Source organism: Vidua chalybeata, chromosome 3 (genome assembly GCF_026979565.1).
Source record: "Vidua chalybeata isolate OUT-0048 chromosome 3, bVidCha1 merged haplotype, whole genome shotgun sequence".
Classification (NCBI taxonomy): domain Eukaryota; kingdom Metazoa; phylum Chordata; class Aves; order Passeriformes; family Viduidae; genus Vidua; species Vidua chalybeata.
Genome location: NC_071532.1, coordinates 32,164,177 through 32,189,849, shown reverse-complemented (window position 1 = coordinate 32,189,849; position 25,673 = coordinate 32,164,177). Strand labels below are relative to the sequence as shown.

The following is a 25,673-nucleotide window of genomic DNA, read 5'->3' as shown; positions in this document are numbered from 1 at the left end:
ATCCATTTATCCTGAGGTTTGTAAAGAACTACTTTAACACAGTATGGATGAAAAGTTAATCTCTGCAGGTTTTATTCTTAGTGTGACCTATATTGGTGCTGCCATCTTTGAGTATGAATTAAATCAAGTGCTAGTAGTGGATTAAAACAAATGCATTTTCCATTCTTTCTCACACAGAAGTAGTTGATTTAAATTAGATGTTGTGTTGAGATTCTGCTGACATTTGAAATAGTACTGAGAGGTTCATTATTTGAAATTTATAAGGGAGCAAGCAGTAAGATTTATTTGTGTGGTGAATATTGGTCCTTTGTGGATTAACACGTTGAGGGGAAGCACTGTACCGTAGCTGATGCAGAAAACACAGGAAGGGGACAAAAAATCTCAGCTGGGGAAAACTGATCATGACTAGAACGTGCAGTACCTGATTCCAGTAGAAAGAACTTTTGCAAGGCTTTTAGAAGTCATGTGAGAAAGCTTCATTTTGGATGAATTTTGATACTGAAGATTCCAACAACTTCATTGAAAGTTAGGTGGGTAAGTTGATGTTTGGTGAAAAGGTATGAGAGATGTACTTGGAAATACTCAGAAACTGTAGGAAAGTAATTTAATTTTAAATTTAGCTCCAGGTAACTTTACAGAAACAAGACATGAAGAAGTAGTAATTGTTAACATACACAACTAAACTCACTCTAATATGTGAACTTTATATATAGAAAGTTCAAATTAGGTTGTAATTGGAAGGAGAGAGACCTTTGTAGTTAAATGACAAATTACAAAGAGACCTTTGTAGTTAAATGTATATAAATACCTGTTTTATTAAATCAGAAAACAATCACAATTAAAAGCAAGAAAATTAATGTATTGAACATTTCGTATGATATATCATGTTAAGATGCTCCATGTTATCATTTCGTCTATCCCTCTGTGTAAATTAAGTAAAAATTGAAATGAAGTACTAACAAAAAGAAGCGAGGAGGTTGAGGTATTGTGTATATTCATTACTCCCTTTTTATGGACTTGGACATCTTTCTAGTATACAAGAGAATACTTGATTCTCATTCTCTGAAATGTCCTTTCTTTTCCTTTCTTTTGTAATAAGCCCTTGTTTACACAAGTAAATGTCACAACTCTATAATTCTCTTGTGTCTGAAGTTGGCAGTTTGCATGGGAGTTCACAGTTATGCAGTCACATGTGTCTGGTTGATTTCAATGGAAGTTAAACGTTTGCATTTTTCTGGGGATTTGGGCCCAAGACATGTTGAAAACTCATGCCAGTAACTTCTAAAATTAATATGTATTAAATAATTTTCGTATTCCCAGAAATACTCTGTGGATGTCAGGTTTCTAGAAAAAAATTTCTCAGCTTTATAGAGTGATATCTCAACTTTCCTGTGAATCGTCTTTTCTAAATATGTATGTCAGTGGAAACAGTAAATCAGAAAGGTTGTGATCCTTGGAGTTGCCCAGACTTTATGCAAAATACTTGTGTATTTATCTGTTTACTAAAAGATGTGGAGGGAATACTAAGTATTCATGCAGTTGTATCTGCTGGTTCCACTAAGAGTCTGGGCACAGACTCTTGATTTAAAAAAACCCCAGAAAACAGGAAAATAACAAACCCTCAGAAGTAATTCTATGAGCAGAAGTGAGTAATAAAATTTGATTTTTCTGTTAGTGGTGCGTTGTGCTTGAAGGTTTTGTCACAATTACAGCACCTGTGTGTCAGATGTTTGTGGCTGTTCCCAGGGCGTTCCCTTGGCATTGGATTGGGGGGGGGGGGGTGCTGTTTTAGGTTGTGTGGGTTCAGGAGTCTCTCCTGTCACCCACCTCCCTTTGCAGAACGTGCCAATAAAATGAATTATCTTAGAAATGTCTTCCACTGAGTCACATCTGATTCAAGTCAGGTGAAGGGTAGAAGCTGTGAGGACACCTGGATGCAGACACATGTGCTGTGACTGCAGGAGTGATGCTTCTTTCCAATCTGTGTCACCTTCCTGACAGCAAGTCATGTACATTCATGTGTAACAGATTTTGTTGGTGGTGATGATGCTTAGTCAAAAGTATTAATTTAATTATAAACCCACATCTGTCTAAGAGCAGCTGTAAATCTAAAGAATGAAACCCAAATGTTTCTGAATACCACCTCTGTTACAGGTCTTTGTAAGGACTGCATTCTGCCCTTCTGGTTTGTTTGCTTTTTATAGACTGCATACACAATGGCTATTGTAAACACCAGCCTTCCATTTGCTGCTGGATATAAAATTTTAAATTTATACGCCATCATTATTTGAAAAATAACAAGAAAATAATCCCAAAATACCTTATTGTGTGAAAGAGTCCTTTCCATTTCAGAAGCTAGATAAGCCGCCCATTTCCTGTGAATGAATATTGCTAAAGTAGTTTACAGTAGTTAACATATCTGGACTGAATTCGGGTTTGCCAGTTGTGTGTTTTTTACTGTACAGATGGTTTTTGAATGCACTTTGAGATAAACTGAGAATATTCAAACAATCAGTTACATACTACATTTTTATGATAAATAAAGAAAGACTTGTATGGAAAGAAATATTAATATAGAGTAGAAAGTTGGCACTGCATAGGTCAGAATGAAAAGGCATCAATTTTGGATGATTTCAGTCAGAGTTGCTGGGGACAAATGCATTTGGAATTCTTGCATATATTGCATGTGCATGATCATTTTCCACTTACCTTTGACATCAGTTTCAGAAATCAGTTTTATTTACTCAGGTACAACAAGAGAATTTAAAAAAGAGCAATTTAACTTTTTTTTTTTTTTGATGAGCAAAGTTGTGAAACCAAGCTAAAACTAATAGGAATATTTTGTAGTAAGTTCTGAGTAAATACAGACTAACAATCTAAAAATATAGGTGTTAATGAGGGCATGAGTTGCCACACATTACTAAGGATTTGAGATCAGAAGAAAACCCCAGTGTTTAGACTGTGGGAAGGGAAATGTTACACTTCTCATGGTCTTTGTAATAGGCAGGGAGTGCACTGGGTTACAATGCACGTAATCTAGTTTTGGTCTGGGACTAAACTCAATTGCCAAAAAGGCTTTAAAAGTACTGTTTTCATATGGAAAAGTATTAAAAATTGACAGAATTTGGAGAAAGTGACCATCTTTCACATTGTTGTTAAGCTTTCACTGCTTTTAACATGTTGCTCAAGTCTAGAGTAAGAAGTGTCAGGAGCAGGTGTTTGAACTAAGGACTCTGCTGAAAAGGGAAAGATGATGAAATAATTAGCGAGATGGGTTTTGTCATATCATATGGAATATAATTTATCCATACCAAAAATAAGCATTTGTTTGCTTACATTTTACTGTGACCTACTTCTTAACTTGCTCCTTTACGGTCTGTGGAACAAGACATTTGTAAAAATGTGAGCGATGAATTAATGTCCCTGCAAGTACTTTTTTCATAGATCAAACCTATTATAAACTAATTTCAGAGTGAATAGTAATGAATTTCTAGCATTCATTTTGCTTATGACTTAATTATGATTTCTATTTGCAAAATGTCTTATTCCCAGCAATCTGTTTTTATTAATTAGAGTGCAGTTTCCATTTGAGTATTTTTATGAAGTATCCAGATTGATAATTTTTAAAAATTATAAGCGCTAACTAAAATTTTTGCATGTTACCTTCTTCTGAAGTGTGGTTGATTTATTGAGGTAACTGACTCTCTCCTTAAAACTGCTGCTGTTTTTAGAAATTTAAAAATTTGTGTTCTGGCCTCTTCTGAAAATGTATCCAACTTCTGTACTATCCTATTACTTATCTCAAACTTGTTTGTGTGTGCTATGTCTTGCCATGATTTTTCCTTTTAAGTTTCTAATAAACAAGACTTTTGAGATAAAACTTGGGTAAAAGCATTCAAAGAATTTTCAGAACTCAGTGGATATTTTATGTGGTTAGGATCACAATTTGCAAAATGTTTCTTCTCCAGTATATCAGATTCATGTAAGACCATCTTTCCTGTCTGTATTTAGGGAAAAAAGCTTACAAAATTTTGAAAATGCATTTAGAATTTCAAGATGAAGAATAGTTTGTATTGAGCTTAATTGTTCTTTTTGGTTAGTTTATAGTTTGAAACTGAACCGATCAGTCATTTACAGAAAGATTGTTAATTTCAGTTATGGCCTCCTCTTTTGATCTTACGTTGATAAATAAAACCAAATAATTGTATCTTCTTACATACTCTAAGATCACTCTTCATTCAGGCTCAGCCTTGCAAATATGTGCATGTAAGAGTTCATGGATTAGAGGTCTCTCTTATTTGTGACTTGTCACTGACAGGGATACTGAAATAAGTGAATGCTCAGTAGCACAAAAGTCAGTTCAGCTGCACCATTAGTGAATCCCTTCACTTGATTCATTAAGAATTCTAAAGGGACAATTAGAAACAGTATGCCCTGAAAGGATGGTTTGAAAACTTTTCATATGTAGGTAATATAAGCATTAAGGGTGCCTAAAACCAGAACCAAGATACTTACTAGAAAATAAGCACAGGTTTCTCTTTGGTTTCATAAATAATTAAATCCATCCTCTGGGTTCCAGAATTATTCTTTCCTGCAACCTTGGTGATACAAAGAAGGTGTGGATCAAAGCAATCTTTTGACACCTGCATGTGTGCTCCCAGACAAATGTGGTTTATTTAGGAACTTCCTGCTTACAGAAAATGTTTATTATAGGTTGGTTACAGGTGTTGAGAAATGTATTTGTCTTGAAAATGAAGATTCTCTTGAAAGTTTGATTTATGTTAATGGGGATGGTTTGAATTAGCAACAGATTTTAGTGATTCAGCAGCACTGAGGATAAAATTATTAAAATTGCCATGAGGTGAAGTGCGGTCAAAATAAAAATATCTTAATCAGCATTATTTTACAGTGATCACTTAATCAGGAAGAAAGCGAAGATGATTGTAGCTGGGAAATAGAGTGCCGGATCTGGTGCACAGTTAGGTGCTTGAGCCTTATGATACGGTTTTTATTCTCAAGTGGGCCAAATCAAGTTTATTACAGGCAATTTACGTCCTAATGGTACTGAACTTTCAAATTATTATTTTTTTTTTTAATTGCATTAGTTTTAAGGTAACCCTGGAAGAGTGCTGAAGTTCTAGGATCTTTGGAGACATTTAAGGAGTGTGGTTTCTTTAATAAAGGGCTGCTATTGACGTCATAACTCCCTGAAATGTCACAAAACTAAGAACAGTTCTTGAAACATTACTTAATTTTGAATTACAGTTGTTTTATCCTTGTGTCAATGCAAAAGAACCAGACAATAATGTACCTGTTCAGTTGGAGTACCCAGCTTGAAATACAAGGAGCAAGCAAATGAGTAGTTTGCAGTCCTTACAGTACAAATAGTACAGGGTGATGGCATTTAAAATGGTGTGAGGTATAGCTGGAAGAGAAACTTAAGGTGTCCAGGTGGAACAGTTTCTATGAACATAGGGAAGGTTTCTTCTTTTTTTGTGACTAGGAACTTGAAATTTTGATAAAAAGCAGTTGTGGAGATGAATCTTATTTTAATCTAGGCAAGATTCCTTCTCACAACACCAAGTTCCTGCTAATTATAGTTTTTAAAATTTCCATTTAACATACATTATATTGAAGTTGGTTTTGCTTTTCTGAATTTTAATTTTATTTTAATATTTGAAATTTAGTGTAGTGTCATGAATGAAGCACTTCATATAGCATTTTAATTTCAAATATTATCTATAAGGACCAAAATAATATAATTGTGTGCATTTGTACAAGTTCTCTAGCTCTGCTTGGGGCTTCTAAGCTGTGTGGCAATGCAAAACCAAACAAGTGTCAGTGAAACCTGCAGTAAATGAAGTGCTTTATGAGCAGGTTTGTGCCATGCTCTTAAAGAGGAAACAAGGTCTGTTGGTACGTGTTCATGTTCATACTGTGGGCACCTGCCAGTGGCATCCTGAAGAGGAATTTGCCTACTATTTTGGGTTTGGCTGCATTACTGTCCTTCTTCTGAGGCCCTTGCAGCTTGGTGGGAAGTGTCTGCAGGGATGTGCAGAGAATTTGGGGGAGAAAGTACCATAGTGGAGGAGTGGGAGACAGGACTCAAACTGTATGCTGTGTGAGACTTGACAGGTGTGCATTTTGACAAGTTCTAAGTGTAAGTGTTGGCTAAGAATATATGGCCACACAAATGAGTCATTTTAGAGAAGGAAAGTTTGTGGAGAGTCTGCTCATTCCCCTTCTCACAAGGGTTAGAGCATATTGTTTAACTAATTGAGAGAGATGAAAAGTGCTTTAAGTTTTACAGAGTTTTTACGGCTTTCTTTTCTCCTCAAAAGCAAAAATTTGTTATGTTAGTTGCTCATGTAAGATTTAATGAGACTCTCAGCATCAGCAAAGGAATATCAAATGCTTGACCTCAGTATAGTTGCTTTATATAGATATTTTTTTAATTAAAATTCTGAGGTGAAAGGGAGGCAAGAGAAGGGAGTGTAAGGCAGTATCCTTTAAAATCCTTCTTTCTGTAGCTTCAGAAATGTAGACTTCTGTAGTGCTGTGAAATACCTGGGAAGCTGAGCAGGGAAGCTAACTCAGTGGATTAAAGTTGCTGGCTTTCTTCTGGTAAAACATTTCTATGTTAGTACAGCGTGCACCAGAATTTCTAGAGAGGATTCATTTCTGTATTTTAATTGAGAGGATTATTTGAATTGTAAATAAAATACATCTTGAACAAATCTTTAATGAGGGGTGCAAAAACATAAATGCAGAACAAAGAAAATGATGAAATTATTGACACCTCCACAACTGTTTTGAGAGAGTACATATCTCATGCCTTAATTGTGGTTATAACAGTAGCTGGTCTTCAGAGTAGAGTGCTGTTACTTGACACATTCTTCCTTCCATTTTATTTTTTCCCCCTCCCTCACTGAAGAGTGATTGCATACTCTGTTTATTGTGCAATGTTTGATTTTTTTCTCTGATATTCATCAACACACAGTGTTCCACAAACAGCTCTTTTTCCAGAGTCTAGTCAGACTAGAAGGTGTTATATCTGCTTTACATAAGAAAAAGTAACGCTTTGAAGAACTAAAAATTCTCCTTAAAGTATTCATTTTTGATGCCTGATTTATTTTGATTTTTCAGTTCATTTAGTAATTCTAAACACAGGTCTGATTGATTTTACTTACAGCTGAAACGTCCAGCATTTTTGGCAGTCAGATACAAGCATACTGAGTTATTTGTCAGACAGTGGGGAATGTGAAGTTTAAGCTAGACTGTCGGAAGTGTGATTTTAATTGACTTGTTTCCAGCTCTGGGACAGCTTAAGGGACAGAGTCGAAGCAGCATTCTGCTTTACAAAGTGTAAGGCCACCTTCTTCCTTCTCCTTTGTTTTAGCCTTTCAGGGTTTTTAAATGTCACAAAACTTTCTTCCTGTCTGCTCTTGATTTGCTCCCAGAGCATTTCCATTCTCTTTAATAGGTGGAACAGGAGTCTTGTAGCACAACCAGTTAAGTCTTGCTCTAGAATTCCAATCCACAGCAGGATGAATTAAAGTGCAGTATTTCACTTTGCTGCTAGTATAATAATATTTAAACATAGAGTGGTTTACAGAAATTCTTGGGATGAGAAAGAATGGTAATATAAAAAAAATAATGGCTATATCTTGATGTGGTATGGAGGTGTTGTCCAGATCTGCAGTGGGTGTTTTGTGAACACAGGGATTATTTTTCGTCTGAGTCTGGGGAAGGAAAAACCAGAACTACTCTAGTATGTTTGGGAAAGGTATTTTATTTTTCTCCCTGATTTTAAAGTTCCCGTTGAAGAATATTTTGTGGTGGCTGTAGCCAAAGTTGTCTGGATGGTCTCTACTTGAACTTGATGCAAACACAGTAGGATCCAGAATATTGTGTCTGTCTATACCATAGTACAGGAATTTGTGGACATACTTCTCATTCCTAGAAAATGCCAGATTCTTAACTTGTACTTAGAGATGCTGGCACTTAACTATTCATCAGGGAAAACATGTCAAAAATGTTCTGAGGGAGTGAAAACTGAATCTTAACTGTTAAAACTGAGAAGGGTATTTGTGGCTTTTATTTTTTATATTGTCTTGACTAATGTTCTGTGGTTCAGCTGCTATCGCTGTTGACTACAGTGTTTCACCCCGATTTCCTCCAGAGATTTGGCAGAAACTGCAACAAAACCTTCTTGGCTATTCTGCCAAACTTAGGTGGGTGGAGAGGAAAGATTTCTTTTCCATCTCCTCTCAAATTATGCTTTAAGCAGCTCTGCCTTGCTGATTGTCAATTACTTCGCCAATTACTGGTTTTTTTTTTGGGGAGTGGTTTTCTCTCACACCTCCTTTCTGAAGTTTTTTGAAAGCTTCAGTTATGGTCTGTCTTAACTCAAAAATGCTATTTACACATTTCATAATCTCAGCTGATAGAAGCCAGTGGAAAATAAATACTTTAGGTTTGGATCAAGCCTGTAAAATAGAAACACTTGTGAAGTTCCTTTCAGGAATTTAGCCAAAATTTTAAAACTGCAGAACACTTTGGAAAAACAGAGCTGTCAGTATATTATTCTGCTCTGGGTTTGTGGTGGGGTTTTTGTTGGGGTGGTTGAGTTTAGGGTTTTTTTTTCCCCAAAGACAGCACTAAGAAGAATTAGAGAGCCTTATGGTATTCAGTTAAATGATAATCTCTTAGATTATGTGTTTTTTCTCATTTGCATGGGGAAGCTCTGTATGTATTTTAATAAATACTTTTAGCTAGTGAAGCAAAGGGGTTTCTGTCTTCAAATGGCAAGTGACTAGTTTCCTTTGCTGGTTGTTTTCTTTCCCAATCTATTTCCTTCAGAATGAACTTTCACCGTTGTTGTTGACAATTCTGGTGGATACAGTTTTTAATTTCTATTCCTTTGGCTTGACATGGCATTTTATATTGAACAGTGCAGTGGGCAGAAGGCTGGGTTTGCTGTGGGATGCCTGGATCACTAAGGAAGTGTGTTTTGTAATTTGGGAAGTAAGGTATGGGTATCTAACTGCAACCTATCAGTCAAGGGTACAGTCTTCAGTCCAAAAGTGAATATAGCATCAGTGAGACACGGAGAAGAGTTCCTGAACTCTGTCTTGTTATGTTTTGTTTTCTATTTAAATTGGTTGTGGAGACACATTCCCAATTGCTGCTCCAGGTCTGCTGCACTTTCTTTAACAGTCAACATGATTTTCATCTCTCTCAGGTTCAATTTCAACCCATGTCTGCAGCAGCCCTGGTTCCCTTCAGTGCTCTACTGGGGAGGAGAAGGGGCACTGGCAGGTAAGGGAGAAGCAGGAACCTGCCAGCAGATTAGCCTGGGAAAATCTGAATTCCAGGGCTAGCCCTGCCCAAGCTCTGCAGACAGAAACTTGGAGCTGGAGGGAGAGTGAGCAAGGCAGGAGCATGAGACTAACTTTGCTAGTAAAGCATCCAAAACAGCTGTTTTACTATTTTGATGTCACTTAGTATAATCCTAATAGTAAACTGCATTGGGCTATCAACCGTGTTAGCTCTTTGGAAGGTGTGGACTTTTATCTCCAAGACTTTAAAAGATAATTCCCTTATTATTAAATAGACTGTAAGTAATGCAAATAACTGCTTCCCCACTGCAAATATGATAAACAGACTGTTGAAGCTCAGTGTCACTACTGCAGAGCCCATTGTTTTGCCTCTCTTCTGCTGGATGGTTATTGTCATTATAGTAAAAATACTGCCTTTCCAGGGCCAGGGGGTAGAGCATATGTTCCTCTGCACGCCTGGCTTGGCAACTAGACTCCTCCTGAGTGTTCTTTTGTGTGTTAAACATGTTACTTCTGATGGAGTGCTGGTTAAATTTCAACTGGAAAAAATCTCAATTTCTAACACTTGTAATATTCTCCTTTTACTGAATTTTATTGTTTGTATGCAGTGTAGGCATAAATGGAATGAATGATTAGAGCATGAAATGTGGGGAAAGACCCACAGAAAAATAAATTGAAAGAATAGTCATGGCAGGTTCACCTTGTTTGAAAATGCAGCTTAGCTTACTGCATCAGTACATTGGTTGCCCTGAGGGCAAACTGGGAGATTGTTTGCCATGTGTAATTGATTGAATAGTGCAAGGAATCTTGCCAAGAGGGTGGTGGCACAGTTTTCCCAGGCAGGGTGAGATAGGAAGTACTGGCCAGGTGGAGTGGCCAAGTGTTTTCACAGAACAGATTTTATAGGTCAGGTCTTATCTCTCCATCTCCTCCACGGAGATTGATAACATAGAGTATTTTTCACAGCAGCCTCCTCCATGAACATTGTGTATGATTTGTCAACATGTGGCCAAAGAGAACATGCTGGAAAGTTTTATATAATGAACTTCCAGTTCTTGCTGAGTTGAAAACCAGCAGGAGGAGGCAGCGGCCAGGCTGCCCACACTTACCCCTTGTTTGGAGGAGGAAGAGTTCTCTTTGGCACAGCAAACTGCTGCTCCCTAATCTGTATCACACATGGCAGGCAACTTTGAAAAGGGATGTGTGTGTGGAAAAAATCATCTATGCCCCTGTGTATTTCTGTAGACTGAATGAAGCACCAAAGGAAATGCCCATACTGCCCCTCAAAAATCTGCAAAGAAAGTGTGTCACTCTCATATCAACCATGAAAGAAACCACAGCTCCTGTGGAAAAAGAGGGTGTTGTTTTGTGTTAACTTTGTGCTGATTCTGTGTAGGGAGATGGGGGTGTAAATGAGGGCTGTGTTCCTGCAAATCTACTTTTCAGGGACCCCTTGGAGTGCACGATTTTGAAAAGCATTCCCTGGCCTAACCGTTCGCTCTCTCTATAAGGCTTGTAGGACACTGCAAACTGGTTGCCAAAAGTCTGCCTGTTAACCTCCTAGTCTGGAAAGCTGTGTGGATGAAATGCTGTCTGGAGAGAGGCCTTCCAAGACCCCAGGCCAGGCCAAGTTTTCTATACTTAACATTGCTGTTGCTGCAAGAGCAGCAGATGTTTGCACAGTAGACAAACAACGTTGATGATAAAGCAAATTGACCTTTTTTGGAACAAGCTATTTGGAGCACATTCTTAGGGCAATTCCTCCCCCCACCCCTTGTGGGGTTTTTTTTGTGGTTTTTTTTTTGTTTTTGGTGGGTTTTTTTGTTTGTTTGGGTTGTTTTTCTTTTTTTTTTTTTTTTTTTTTCTTTTTTTCTTTTTTTTTTTTTTTTTTCTTCCAAAAGCTGCTTGGCTCTACATTGGCATCTCTGCTAGAGGTGATAAAAAAGTTACAGAGGAGGGAGGTTTTACAATCTTTTCCACTAATGCTGATACTACAAATCATTTAATGTACTCCAAACCTATTTTTGTTGTCTTTATTTTACTGAAGTAGTTATAGTGATGTTTATTTTTCCAGAATCCCTGTGGGAACCCTGGAAGATTGCAGAATGTAACAATTAAAGAATGACAGGCCTTTCCTTGCAATATAAAGTGAGGAAGAGCTTTGTGGTTTAAACAGCTATGCTGTTGCTTGTTAGCAAGAAATTTTGCCTTGTACTCTAGCCAGGACTATAATGGTCAAAAAATGTTGCAGTTGAGAACTACATGTTTGTTTTCAATCAGTTGTTTTTCAAGTTAAAAGCTCTAATGGCTTGTTTTAATTTCTTCAGTAGTATTAGTCAGTAGTATTAATATTTGTATTCAATCACTTAGTGTAGCACAGCTCAGGCTGTCCAAGTAAGGCAGTACATTTTCTTACTACTTTTTCTACTACAAGACCTTTCTTCTTTCTTTTAAGGAATAAAAGATTCTTGAAAGTTTGGGGAATCTCTCTGAACTTGAGTGAGATACTTCCATTTAAATTGCATTTTTAGCAGTACTTCAAATGTAATATTAAACCTGTATTTTAATTTTGTAATTCAGTATGTTGAATGCATTTATTATAAATGTAAAGCAGCACATTATAAATGTAAAAGTAGCACTACAGTGAAAATCTGTGTTATATGGCTGCATCTATACTATTTGGACCTAACGCTGGGTTTTTTTAATCATAAGCTGATGTTCCTATAGTTGGAGCAGATGTAATTCCTGGGAGAGAATTGATTCCTGGTATCTGAGAAATTTCAGAAAAAAGAGGTCAGACTTTGGAACCACTGAGATTTTAAAAGGGTTTAATCTATTGTAGCACTTATTGTAGTTAGTAGGGCTGTGCTGTAAACATAAATCCAAGCATTTTTGTTTTATTGTTGTTCAGATGTGGTTTAGAATGCTACTTTAAGGACTAGGATGAAAACATTTCGTGGGGAGTTTTAGGTATCAAAACTACAGGTAGCTTGTGTCTTGACTCAGTTTATAAGGTTTCTTTGCTGAACAGAAGTAGGCTTTTGGACAAGGATGCTGTAGTGCCTTGAAGGGCTGCATGATTAATATTAAAGTTCTAAATTGAATTATAGGGTTTTAGCAGAATTATTTCTTGACATTAGAAAGTGAAAATTCTGAATTCTAGGAGAACCCAAATTTAGTTTCTTACCTGTGTCTAGGTCTATTTAACTTGATTCTTACTTAGGGTCATTTACTTTTGGAACTTTTGAAAACAGTTCCCCATTTCTGTTTAGAAATGTTATTCTGAACAAATTGTTCTGCAATATGATGCCTGTCACAACTCTTCCCTGCAAATAAAGCTGCACTGATTCCATAAGCCTCTGCAGAGAGAGAAATGGACATAGCTGGGCCCCTGTACCCTGAAAGCATAAGCTAATAAGGTTTTTATGGGCCTTGTAAAATGGTGACTTTACAATGTGCCTTTTTGGGGTTTTGTGATTCAGCAATGTGATTGGCAGTGCCTTGGCTGTTAGAAAAATACTGTCCCCTTTTCATAGATGTGAAACTGGGTGAAGTATCTCAAGTTCCTTGTTTGGGATTATTGAGCTAGACTGCCTTGGAGCCAGAAATTGAATTCATATTTCAGAGACCCATCCCAGTCCTGATTTTACAACCTTCTTGTATGAACTGTATTTACTGAAGTATCTAGTTTAGTATAGGATTTCATTTGTGTAAAATATTGAATGTGCCTTTAGAACAATAATTTTATGAATAACTCCTTTTCCTGCTAAATTACCTCTAGTTTTATTTTTTTTTTACCAAGGGTTGTGCTATGTATGTTTTGATGCAGTTATCAGTACTTGGATGTTTTGCATGCATGCAGAGAGCATGTATAAATGAACCAGTTAATTGCAGTGCTAAATGGCCTAAAAGAGAGGAATAGTGCTCCTGAGGCTGTTTTACTGCAAATAGTGCTCGGGTTTTACCTGTCTGGAATACGATACATTATTTTGCTTACTGTTTTCAAATATATTATAAAAAGAAGGGGGAAAGAAGAAGGAAATGAAGTTTAACTTGAAAATGCATTCATTTTTTCACTGAAAGTGTTAATAATGTCTTGAATGCAACTGTTCTTCCTTTCAAAAGCCAATAATTGACTATTAAGTGTTCCCTTGAAGAAGTAGTTTACAAAAAACATTGCATAATACATTGTGTAGGCCAATATTGTCCTTCCACTTACCATTTACCACCATTTAAATTTCTTATTGAATACAGTATGGTGTGGCTGATTGGCAAATAAATTAATATTGTCCAAAGTGAACTCGTTATATTAGACTTTGCTTTTGCAACAAGAGTTTTATAGCACAGATGCAGTGGATGTCTGAACTCAGAAGTCTGTGGAAAAATACAGTCATCATGACTCCATTTTTTTAAAATTCAAAGAAGGCAAAAGCAAGCTTTCTTTGTAAGCCTTTTTCTCATAGCAGTTTTGACTTAGTTCTTACTTCATTATTTCTAACTTTATACTTCATTATATTCCTTTAGGATATACAGGTATATAAGCAAAATGATCCCTTGTTTTTAGGCCTCTGATTGCATCTATTTTGTGTTAACTGTTATCTTGTTCTTTGATTTTTGATTGGGTTATTTTTTGGGTTTTTAAAATTATCCTTTTTTTTTTTTTCTTTATTTCAGCCAAACCTTTTACATCTAAAGTGAAACAGATGCGACTACATAAAGAAGATTTTGAGATTCTGAAGGTGATTGGTCGAGGAGCCTTTGGGGAGGTACGTGTGAGAAGGAAGTGGAAGGGTTGGGATAATTTTCTTGCAAACCTGCAGCACTGAGGAGAAGAGACAGTTCATAACCATATGCTGATATACAGGTTTTTACATTACTTAGCCATAATGGATATTATAGGCCCAACTAATGTTTGATGCAAGTACATCGTGATTTATACATTCTTTGACAGCTCTTTTTAAGTCCTGTGAATTTTGACAGCAGGCATTTCGAAATGAATTTTGAGAACATGGACCATGTTTCAACAGTCTGAGGGTAGATCATTTGCTTGATTAATTCTTTCCAGTCAGGAGGTGGAGATCAATGTGTAACTGATGGTATAGAAGTCTAATAATTGCTAATTTTCCTGATAACTATATTGTCTGAAAGTAGTTTTCAGCAGCTTAAATATCCAAATATTGACACTGACAGTAGAGAACAACATAGAGAAATCTCTCTTTTCCTGTCATTTAGTTTCCTATTTTAATGAACTTTTGAATATTTTTCCTGTATTTCTTTTAAGGATTTCAGCAGATGTTATTTTCTTTTTCAGTAGTCACCTACTACTGTCAAATCATACAATTTTTTGCTGCTTCTGATTAAGCTATCTCTTATTTGAAGTTGCCAGAGAAGTTTGTTGATCACTAGGTCGAGGAAACTTTAAAACATTAGCTTTCTGTTAGTTTTCTTAATTCTTTAACATTTTTAAAACGTTAGTTTTCTTAATTCTTTTGGGTCTGTGATCTTTGTTTTTCATGCAGTACACTGTAGGAAGAGCAATCTAATGTACAACAGTGCCATGAATTTTTCATAGCCAGATATACTGCAGATGTGGGTAGTGTGTAAAGCTTCTGCAGGAGGTGGTCCATACTGCTTGAAAATACATGTGAACTTAAACCCAAAGAATAAGATTTTCTCATCAAAGTGTTGATTGCCTTTGGAAATGGAAGTTCTCTTTGATAGGAGAGGATTTCTGGAGGTTCTGACATGTTACAGAGAAGAGTTGTTCTCAGGTTCACTTACACGTTTGCATCTTGAGTGAAAATCAGTCTTTGCTCGTCTGTGATTGTGGAAGAGCAGACTCCTGTAGGTAGTATGTTAGGAAGAGGAGTTTATACTGTAGTGTGTACCACTAGATACTCTGATCCCTATGTGCAAATATAGTCATTGGGCAGCTGTAAAAATAACAAAAAAGGTAGTATTTATTTAGCTGCTTTATCACTCTTAGTTTTGCTCCATCGGGAGTAAAGCTTTTTTGTAAAGGAGACTGAAGGCTGAAGTTACTCATGGATAATTTATCTTTAGACTAAACCTCTACCACAGAGAATGTTGCAATCTCCATTTTGATGTAAACACTTCTGCTTAAAAGATTAGCCTTGGTCAGTGCTACCATAGGAGTTGCAGCTGAGTTAATGTACAGATTGTGTTAAGTATAAGAAAAGTCGCTGATGTTGGTGCCTTCTTGTCAGAAGGTTCATACATGAAACCTGCCTTATACTGTGTTTTTAGGAGAAGTCATTTTTGTCTGCTAAATCAGCATCCAGCTCCTCAGCAGCTAAACCACAAAGAAACCGTAGCCCTTTCTCAGGAAGTTCTTTGTGGTGAATCATCCCATGAGCAGTGAGAATGTAACTTTCCCCTTCCTCTTCTCAGGACAGTCTGTGTGATTGACTAGTTCTTCTCTTCTAGGAACAGTGTTTCTTTCTAAATCCTTATCTGAGGAAGATAGCATGACTCTATTAATTGTCAAAATCTTCAGTAAGGGGAAAACTGAAGTTCTTTCAGTGAAGATGTTTGGGGTTTTATGTTCTTAAAGTAGGACTTAATAAATATTTGGAAGGATATGTGTCTTGCTGTAAATATTTGGAAGGATATGTGTCTTGATAGCTTAGCAAAGACAAGTCCTACACAGACATTTGTCTAAGGAAAAAAGTTCTATATAAAATTGCTAATTTTTCTGTAAAATAACCAGTAAATATCTGAGCAAAATTGAAAAAAGGACCACCAAATTTTGCTGCTACTTAAACCACAAAAAAACTATATTAATATTAAATTGCACAATACTTGTATTTACTGAGACAGATGAGGAAATCTGAAAGAATGTATTTTCTTTCCAGCAAACTATAAATGAGACCAAGGTTGCTCTAGGTTACTGGGAGGGGTAATTTTTGTCTCCTGAATCAACATAATTCTGAAATTCTGTAGACTACAAAGTTAGTGCGAGTTTTCTTTGGCACAGTCTCAGGCTTGTTCTTATTTTGATTTTACGCTACTCAATTTCTTCAATTTGCATAGTCAAGAAATATTTCCCTTTTTGTTTTTGCAAGTTTAATGCAGACAAAAAGTAGTTTAAACTAGTTACTGCTTATAACTGTAAGAGTTCATTGTTCCTAGTTTTTGTTTTTCCCCTTACCCTTTTTTCTGCCTTCTGAAAAGGCTGCCTTTTTATCAAATTATTCACATGCCCCTTCCCTCTGCATGCATGCATTTACTTATTTACAATTATATGTAAGAGTGCTGTCTTTAGAAAACACAGATGTTTTGCTTGGGGGAGGAGCAGGATTATCATGGTAAAATTAATAATGTGGGCGTCAAGCAATTCATTGTGCTGGCTTTGAGCAGCAGGGTTTGAAAAACCTAACTCAAAACAAAAAGACTTTAAACTTGGGAGCCGAAAAATGCTGCTAGGAAAGGTGAAGCAACTGGGCAACAGCTCTTAATGGTGTTCCTCAGCAGTATAAAAGTGCAGCTTAGTGAAAGTTCTATCTAATTGCTAACATTTTCAGCTGAATGTATTATAGCTTTGAAAAAAAAATCAGTACATGCTTATGCTAGCAAATATTAGGTTATATTGTTGATATTTTGAAGGTGATGAATTTGTAGCTTAAGAATAGGCTATTTACTTTTAATTTTTGTCATACAGTTACGAGCAGTAACATTCTTTCTTGTCTGCTTGCTCTTGCTGGACAAGAAAACCAATCCTGAATCTTCATTTCTACTTTTATTGTTCTTATTTTTCTTTTTATTTCATCTTTAATAGCTTCTATTCTAGTTTTTTTTTTCTGTATAAGGCTATTGCTTTCTAAGCAAAGGGAAAGTGCAGACAAATGCCATAGAGACAAATAGCTGAGCTTGGGGCAGAAGGTGTCTGACAGCATGCCAAACTAGACTGCTGTTTGTGGGAGATATGGAAGATGGTTGGAAGATGGGGAAAAAAATCTTTGTATCTGGCTAAACCCAAGATGTTTACTCAGCACGTACCAATCTTCCATTTTTTGGGCTGTTCACAGGAAAATAAAATTTTAAAAACCCCATAGCCTTTAAAAAGTCTAATTTTACAAGTTCCAGTAACAAGACACTTCAGGATCACTAGGACAGGAATGATTACTCTTTCTTCAATCTTGACAGCTTCACTAGGGAAAGGAAAAGATCAAAACAAAACTGTCTGTATTTGTGCCTTTGTGTAGGTAGTAAATACTCTGTGTATATGTAAACACTGCCTGGATTTGTAATCATTATTCAGATTTTTTTTGTTACAATTAGAAACTACATCAGTCTGCTCATTGTTGAAGTGTCAGGTTTTACTTTCACAGTCTTGGAATAAGCATTTTAGAATTTACTTTCATAAAGCATTGAGACACCCCTAAAAAAATGCTGTGATTGCAGAAAGATAATGATGTCTGTGATCTTTTGTGTGTGGTGGTTATTGATATGGAATAACATGAATGGCTTTCACAGACCAAAAGCTTCAGACATTGTAAACACAGCTGGTAAACACGAGTCTATTTTTGTTCTTCAGTCACTCTTCAATGCTGTTACACATTTGCAGAAGGTACCAAGCCCTTGTTCATGCCACAGAAGGCCTGTGTTCCAGATCTTCACCACAGGCAGTACTGTAGCTCCTGCAGTTGTGTCCAAGTGAGTGATGAATAGGAGACTGGAAATTTAGGCAGCTGTGCAGTCTTACTGTGTGTCTTTCAATAACCAAGCCCTTTGCAGACTAACACAGCCTTGCACTGAGCATGCTACAGGCAAGAAATGAAATCCTGAAATTGGCCTTGAAATACTTGTATTGTCTTATGCCTCTGGCTGCCTCTACTTCAATGGTTAATGGTGGGGAAAAACTTACTTTCCATGCTGGGCAGCAGGAGCTACTCAGCTTTAGTAGCAGCAGCCTTTTAATTTTTCCCTGCAGGAGTCCCAAAACACTTAAAGGTCTTGGGGCCACAACTACATTGTAGCTTCATACCGAAGGCAGCATCACCAGGGTGTCCCTGTCATCCAAGTTATGGAGGATGCAGTTTGAATACTGACTAGGTGCAGGGTTGAGACTTTCTCCTCTTCCCATTTCTCATTAGAAATTGATACAGAGCTTACCAGAGCTTTTAACTAAGATTTAGCCAGTAAAGCAAAAGGATAATCAAGATCAAATCCACACTCTCGGCTATTACTGCAGAGGATTAATCTTTCCCTCAAAAAAAAAAAAAAAAAAATTGTGTTTGTCAGTCGGGTTATCATGCACAGCACAGGAAACATTCTTTATTAATTGAAGTTATTATATTATAGGCCAAAGTAGTAATCCATTTTTATTTTTCAAATCTGAAAGTTCCTTGATGGATTCTAAATCTGAACTTGAACCTCATGTGAGGTAACCTTTAAAAATTTCAGTTCATAAAACTAGTTTAAACAAATAAATGTAATACCTTTCTGTCTTATATCCTCTTTTTATCTCCCTGCCACTGCCTCCCCCTGCAACCCCAGAAGGCAGCAGTGTCAAGAGCAGGGCTGATAATGCACATATGGGAAGTGACAGCTGCTTGGTCTGTGAATCTATAGCTAGGCAAGAGCTACACTGTGAGATACACACTGGTTTAGACATCAGAGTATTGCAATCCTTCAACCTGTGCTTTTGCCTCATTTGTGAAGCTGTTGCAGCTGATGACACATTTGAAGATGGTTCAGAGAGGTTTGCATGACACTTCCTTCAAACTGTCTGATCCTGTGTTTTCTTTTCTGTTATCACTGTCTTCACACATTGCTGGTTTACTGATTATGAAAGAGGTGAAAGGAATGTAGGATTCAGCCTTAATTTTTTTTCTGTCACTGGCCTGCAGGATGAAGATGATGATAATCTGTGTGACAGCATGTTGTACCAGATGTAAACAGAAATAAACTTTTATCTGATTTAGTTTTAAGATTCCTTTGAAAGGGAAGAGGCAGAACAGGATAGTTGGAGAATGGTTGTTAAAGTGTAGTGATTGTTGAACTTTTCTGTAGTCGGGATGATAATGCTGGTCTAGTTCTGATCAGCAGCTTTGAGTTTGTGGCACTTTCATACCCATTTTGGTTAAGACACTGAGCTTTCCATACACAGGGAAGCCTGAACTATGAAAACAAGTTTGTGTAAACTTCTTCCCTCCCTCTTTCCAAAAAATACTCTATGTTAGCTTATATTATAGCTAAAAAACCCTAATATTCTCAGAAAAGGATGATGTCAGTGAACTTCGTTAATTTATTACTACAGAGGCCTATGACATCTAATATTTCAGAAGCTATGAGGAGAGGAGGGGCAGCTGGGCAGGCTTGTTTTGTTAAGTTTTACTTCTCTAGAAATTGTGCATTTCACTGTTTCCCTGCTGCTTACAACAGTCATGATAAAGAGCTCATTGAACTTCAGGTGGAAAAATATGAAGTCATGCTATCTTTGAAGAAAATCTAGTGCATTATTTGAAATGAGAGTGGAAGTTGCTTTATGGCAAATCTACAGTTGTATTTGTTTTTAAAACCAAAACCACATTGTTTGTCTTGATTTAGAAGCTGCTGTGCTGTTACCTTTTCATCGGAGGCTCTAAAGTTTAAATTAGTGTGTAGGCCTGAAGTCCAAGAATGTAAAGCATAGAGCCAGAGAGCTTCATGTCAGTTTGATACAGCAAGAAGTGTGATGTTAAGAAATGGCAGTTTTCATTGACAGTTACCTGAAAAAAATTATACATAGGGAAAGTGTGAAACATAACAAAAGCATACAATAAATCTGGAATTTTCCTGTACTATTGAGGTGTTTCTATCTTGATGGTGTGGTATTGTGTGCATAGTAAGAATGTGTCCAGAACACTTGAAAAAACCTCCAAAACTGCAAAGTTACATAAAAATGAAAACAATATTTATTTTCTTGTTGTAACTTATTTGTCTTTCATGTCTTGTTTTCCAGGTTGCAGTAGTAAAACTGAAAAATGCAGATAAAGTTTTTGCCATGAAGATACTTAATAAGTGGGAGATGCTGAAGAGAGCTGAAGTAAGATTGCAATAATGTTTTCCATGATTGTGTCCCCTCTTACTTGGCTGAATTGTCATTTCTCTGTCCACAAGTCTCCATGGTTATTAGAGGGATGGAGCAAGTGCTTCACTATTTACTGGCAGTATAAAAATTAATATTAAATAAGCTTAAAGCAACTCATCAGAAGGGTTTAAATGTCCTGGAATCTTGACTTTTGTGAGGCTGAATGTTTTTGACATTAGGCCTTTTCTGTAATTGTCCAAAAATTACCAACTGCACAAGTGATCTTTTAATGCATTTGTTCCAGGTGGGAATTTAGTTTTTAGCAAGTATTTTCCATGGTGGAAGGTAGTTACTGAGCTATAAGAAGATAATTGCTGAGCTATAACTCATCAAGCCTATTAGTTTCTCAGTAGTTAGAAGTTAGTAAAGGCCTAATGAGTAGACTTAAAAATCAGAAAGATAAAATTTCAAATTAATTCGAGTGCATGTTTCCTAAAAATTTTCATCTGCAAAAATATGTGATAAAAACTTCCTCATTATTGCTGGAGTCCATTTTGTGTCTGAAAGAGGTGGAACAGCTCCTTCACTAGCCTTGCTTTTGCCTTAGCTGCCTACTTTCTTTATACAACTCTGCTCTTCACAAAGTCCTTAATATATTTCCCCTGGATTCCTTTGAAAAGAAGCTTATAAAATACAGCCTGAATACTTGTATATTAATTTTAGAAGGAACATGTGTCTAACTCTCTAATTTGCTTTGAAATTCTTCATCTATGCATACTAAAAATACACTCATAAATATATAGTTTTTATTTGAGACCTCAACTGTGCTGCTCTCAGGCTGCCTTGCTGTTCAACTGCTTCCAAGTTTATACTGATTCCCACATTTATGTTTTAATTACATCTTGGTAGGAAGTGAGATCAATGGGAAACCATCACATTCCTAAAAAAATGTATTCAGACAAATTAAAGCCAATTTCTGATGTGTGCACATCCTGTCTCTTTTAATGAAAATGTTATCACATTAGGAACTATAAATGGCTTGCAGATTGTGGTTAGATGTGCACAATGTGTTTCCTTTTTATCCAGAAATTATTCAGATACTGAGCAATCTGGCAGTAGTCTTGATACAAAGGGGTATTTCTCTCCAAGACAAATGTCATTACTGTAAGTTTTATTATTTCACTGAAAAAGAAAAGACCAGGAATAAAGCGTCAGTCTATTTTTAAATGTACTCTTTTAAAGTGAGTTTGAAAACTGTTTCTTTTCATTAGCATACCGTTATAAATAGGTTTCAAAAATTTTTCTTTTTGCAAGGTATTAAAAATACTCTTCCCATGGGTCCAGCTGAATTTCTGAAAGTCTGAACTGTTAGCCTAAACAGAATTACAGCTATGTTTTTCCATGTATTTGTAACCCATGGGTATATAGTGGAAAGAGAACCATCTGGAGTGAAAATGCATTATAAAGCATGACCTTTAGCAACTGTAACCTGTCATTTTTAAACATTCATGAATGCTCTTCTTACTACTGATGGGGAAAATGACCCATTTTGGCTCTGTTAGCTTAGTTAGTGTGCTGCACTAACACTGAGATACACAGAAAAATCATGCAGTCCAAAACCACAAACATATAGATAGATCTATATGTTCATATGCGTCTGTGTCAACAGTGTGGGAAGTGGGAATCATTTGTAAAAGCAGAAAGGGAGTATGTACTCAAAAGAGGCTTGAGGATGCCAGATTAAGGTAGAGGACTGCAAGCTCTGAGTGCAAAACCTTTGTTATGATAAAATTACAGAGGTTGCAAAGTCAGTGTTCTTTTTTGTATAATAACAGAGGATAAATTTTCCAAATACTTGCCACTGTTGAGATGGGATGTGGAACTGGGAATGTTACTGATACAAGGAGTACCTGGAAGTGTGTGACGTCTTGCTGTTAAACTCCCAGACCTGTTAGCCTGAGCGTTGACAGTCACTTAGAGTTACACGTGTGCTGTGCTGGTGCCAGATGAGGCTCAGGAGAGACCAGGACAAATACTGGGCAGCATGGAAGCAGTCAGCATCCCCAGGAGGTGCTGACTCTGAGCTGTGAGGACATGAGCACCCAACAGCGGAGCAGGTCAAATTCTTTGCTGCTTGAAGGCCATGATAATGGGAGAGATATGACCATGGCACTGAGTTGGCTTTGCTGTGACAGAGTTGGATCAGATGACCTCTGGAGGCCTCTGCCAACAGTTCAAGGAGACTGCCTAGGGAAGGTGAAATGTAAGCTGGAATAATGGAAGGCACAAAAAAAGGCTTTGTTTTAAAAAAGCCTCATTGAGCCATATTACAGTAATTAAAAGAACCACTGCTACTGTCTCTTTTTGTTGTTGTTGTTGGATTTTTTTTTTACCACTTCAGCTCTGGCTGTTGCTGTCTCAGCTGTGATCTACTGTGATAGTAGCTGTTGCTTCAGCTCTAGGCATGCTGCCCAGAGGTGGGTGTCTGGAGTGCTCAAGGAATGCACAGTCTTTTGTCAAATCATGGCAAAAACAAGTGGAATTATATAAACTCACTAGTAACTAATCCTATGAATTGTGTCATAACAAGTAGAGAAACTACCTGTTATTTATCCTTGTGAAAACAAGAGTTCATAGTTATTTCTCTCTGAAATATGTCAAGAGTTTACAAACGAGGAAGGAAAAAAAATCAAACTGAAGCATCGAACAGCTTTTCTTCCTTCTGAAGATGATCCATGCTCACTCTCCTATCCCAAGTCTATTTTTCATTCAATAACCTCTGAAGGTATTTGTTTTAAGTATGTCTTGCTATTTCCTCAAATTTCACTGATTTATCTCCTGCATTGTGTAATGATTAAAGTATGTCATCTTAACTTTTCCTGGTCAGCATAATTCTTACTCACTGTATTCACCAAAAAAAGGACTTGTGATGGTTTATTTCCTTGGAGGAGGGAGTTACTTGCTGCTCTGTTTTTTGCTGCATGTATTCTTGCCCATATCTCAATCTCAAATGATCTTTCACTTTTCATTCTTCACTTTCCAAATCTCACAGCCAGCAAAAGCCATGCCAGACGTCTGCTATTTTCCTATTGGATTTGGAAATCAAACTGAAAAAATAAAAAGCAAAGGCTTGAATTTCCTTTAAACTTAGCTGTTTTGAAGATGGAAGAGACAGAGCAGGGTTCAAAATGATGAAACATCTTTGTGAAGAGCAGAGTGTGCTGGAATAAAATATGGTCTGTGTTTTTCTCAAACTCTCCATCTGCCTTCTAAGTAGAGCCCATACAATATTATTCTTTCCTTTGCACTATTAGATAGATCTTTTTTTTTCTGAACAAAATTGTGTGCTGGCTTTGTTATTTGGTACTTTTTGTTTTCTTGTGATACTCACTTCAGAACTCACTCCCTTCAAAATGTTTGTAGGATTTCTTTGCTATAGTTTCTTTTTGTCTTTTCATCTGTTTGGTGATTTTGTTACTCTGCTAAGTTTTTTCAAGGAGGTGTTTTTTAACTACTCAGGACAAGTTGCAAGACCTGCATTGGATTAAATGCCATGCTGCTTTGCACTTGCTTATTTTCTTCACATTTTATCTTCTTTTGTTTCATATAAACCTGTGTTCAACAATTAAAATATTTGTTGGCAGTTCTTTTTCCTCCTCTGTTCCACTTGATATGAAGGCACCTCCTGCCTCCTGTTTTTCTTTCTAGTGTATTGAGGGGGAACCTCTTGAGATGTCTGATCAACAGCTTATACCTGGAAAGAGCAATATTCACTTCTCCCTGCTTTCCTGAAAAAGGGATGTGGAGAAAGTGGTTAATGATTATCAAGTGATTATTACATGGAGTTATTGGCAGCTACTTTCAAATTAAAAGAACTGTATGTGAAAACTCAAGTGTGAAACTAGGCTAACACCATGATGAGATGAAACAACAACACAAGACTCCAGATTCCAGCTTTCTGACTCCTAGTGCAGTTGCAATTATCTAATGCCATTATTGTTTTTCTTAATCATACATTGCTATTCTGCCATTATTGATACATCAAGATTTTGACGTTTTAGATGATGGGAAGCAGCAGCTTATTTATCCTTTTGCCTCAGTTAACAGTACAGAGAAGTACAACTGTTTAAATTTGAGGAAGGTGGACTCTTCTCAATATCTTTTTCTTTTTAGATTTTGTCATGTTTGAATAGTGTAATAAATGACTTTTTAACTGAGAGGCAGTTTTGATTTTTCCCTCAAATATAATGTCAAAACACAGTCAACTTGCTAAATGTTTTTCTTTATATACTTTACCTAAAGCCTATAATTATTTTTCTCCCCTTCAGACAGCCTGTTTTCGAGAAGAGAGAGATGTTTTAGTGAATGGAGATAACCAGTGGATCACAACATTACATTACGCATTCCAGGATGAAAACTATTTAGTGAGTGTTGCTTTTTTATATATATGTATATATATCTGTGTGGAAATGCAGAGTCTTGGTTGTGGTTTGAGACAGAAAAGTAGTTTGTTTGTTAATTTTGTGTTCTGGACCATGCAGACCATGTGAGGATCTGTGATTTTTCAGTAAAATTCTAAAGGGTGGAGATTAGTCAGAAACTTCGGAAGTTTTGCTATAAATACCTCAGGAAGACAGGTTTGTTTTCTAAACCACTTTGCATTTGTTGATAAACCTTGGTCTATCTGCATATCCTTTCTTATAATTTGTCATTCCAGTTTAATTGGATTCATAAAATGAAAAGTGCACTTACTAACACGGATTTTCTATTTTACTTTAATTTTTTTATGATTAACCATGCTGATTACTGTTTGACAGAGAAATTGGGAGTAGCCCTGTTTTGAAACAACTTAATATTTTGAGGACTTAAACTCAGTAAGCTGTCACAAAACAATAAAACGTTTTTGCAGCATGGAAGAATGCTACTAAATACTCATAAATAAGAGCTGGAAGCTGTAGTTGTAGATTAAAATGTCTCTTTTATGTTATTTAATTTTTGGGTATTTTGAATGACTTGCAAAAAGAAACTAATATGAGGAAAAGTGGCCAATTTTCTATAAAATCTTTCCTACTTAAAAAATGTTTTGATTGTGATATGGTTTTGATAATATTTATGCCTGAAAAACTAAACTTTGCATTGATGGGTTTTATTGCCCTGTGCTTTGGATTCTTTGTCATTAGCAATTCTAATAATTATTAAAAAATCCACAGCCACAGTCATTTTTTCCTTCAACTCTGTCCAGTACAAAAAGTGCCATACAGGGAACTCTTGCCGACTTGCAGTGTTTTTTGCCATTA

The 25,673-nt window shown here is 36.4% G+C and overlaps 1 protein-coding gene across 4 annotated transcripts in view; it reads left to right on the top strand.

Moving 5' to 3' along the window:
- Positions 1-25,673, top strand: part of CDC42BPA (CDC42 binding protein kinase alpha) — a 180,984-nt gene that overhangs the window by 42,840 nt on the left and 112,471 nt on the right. For all 4 annotated transcript variants that reach the window (XM_053937395.1, XM_053937397.1, XM_053937394.1 and 1 more), the window contains exons 3-5: positions 14,016-14,107; positions 20,308-20,391; positions 24,705-24,800. In XM_053937395.1, the coding sequence (XP_053793370.1) occupies positions 14,016-14,107; positions 20,308-20,391; positions 24,705-24,800 (272 nt within the window). The remainder of the gene's footprint in view (positions 1-14,015; positions 14,108-20,307; positions 20,392-24,704; positions 24,801-25,673) is intronic.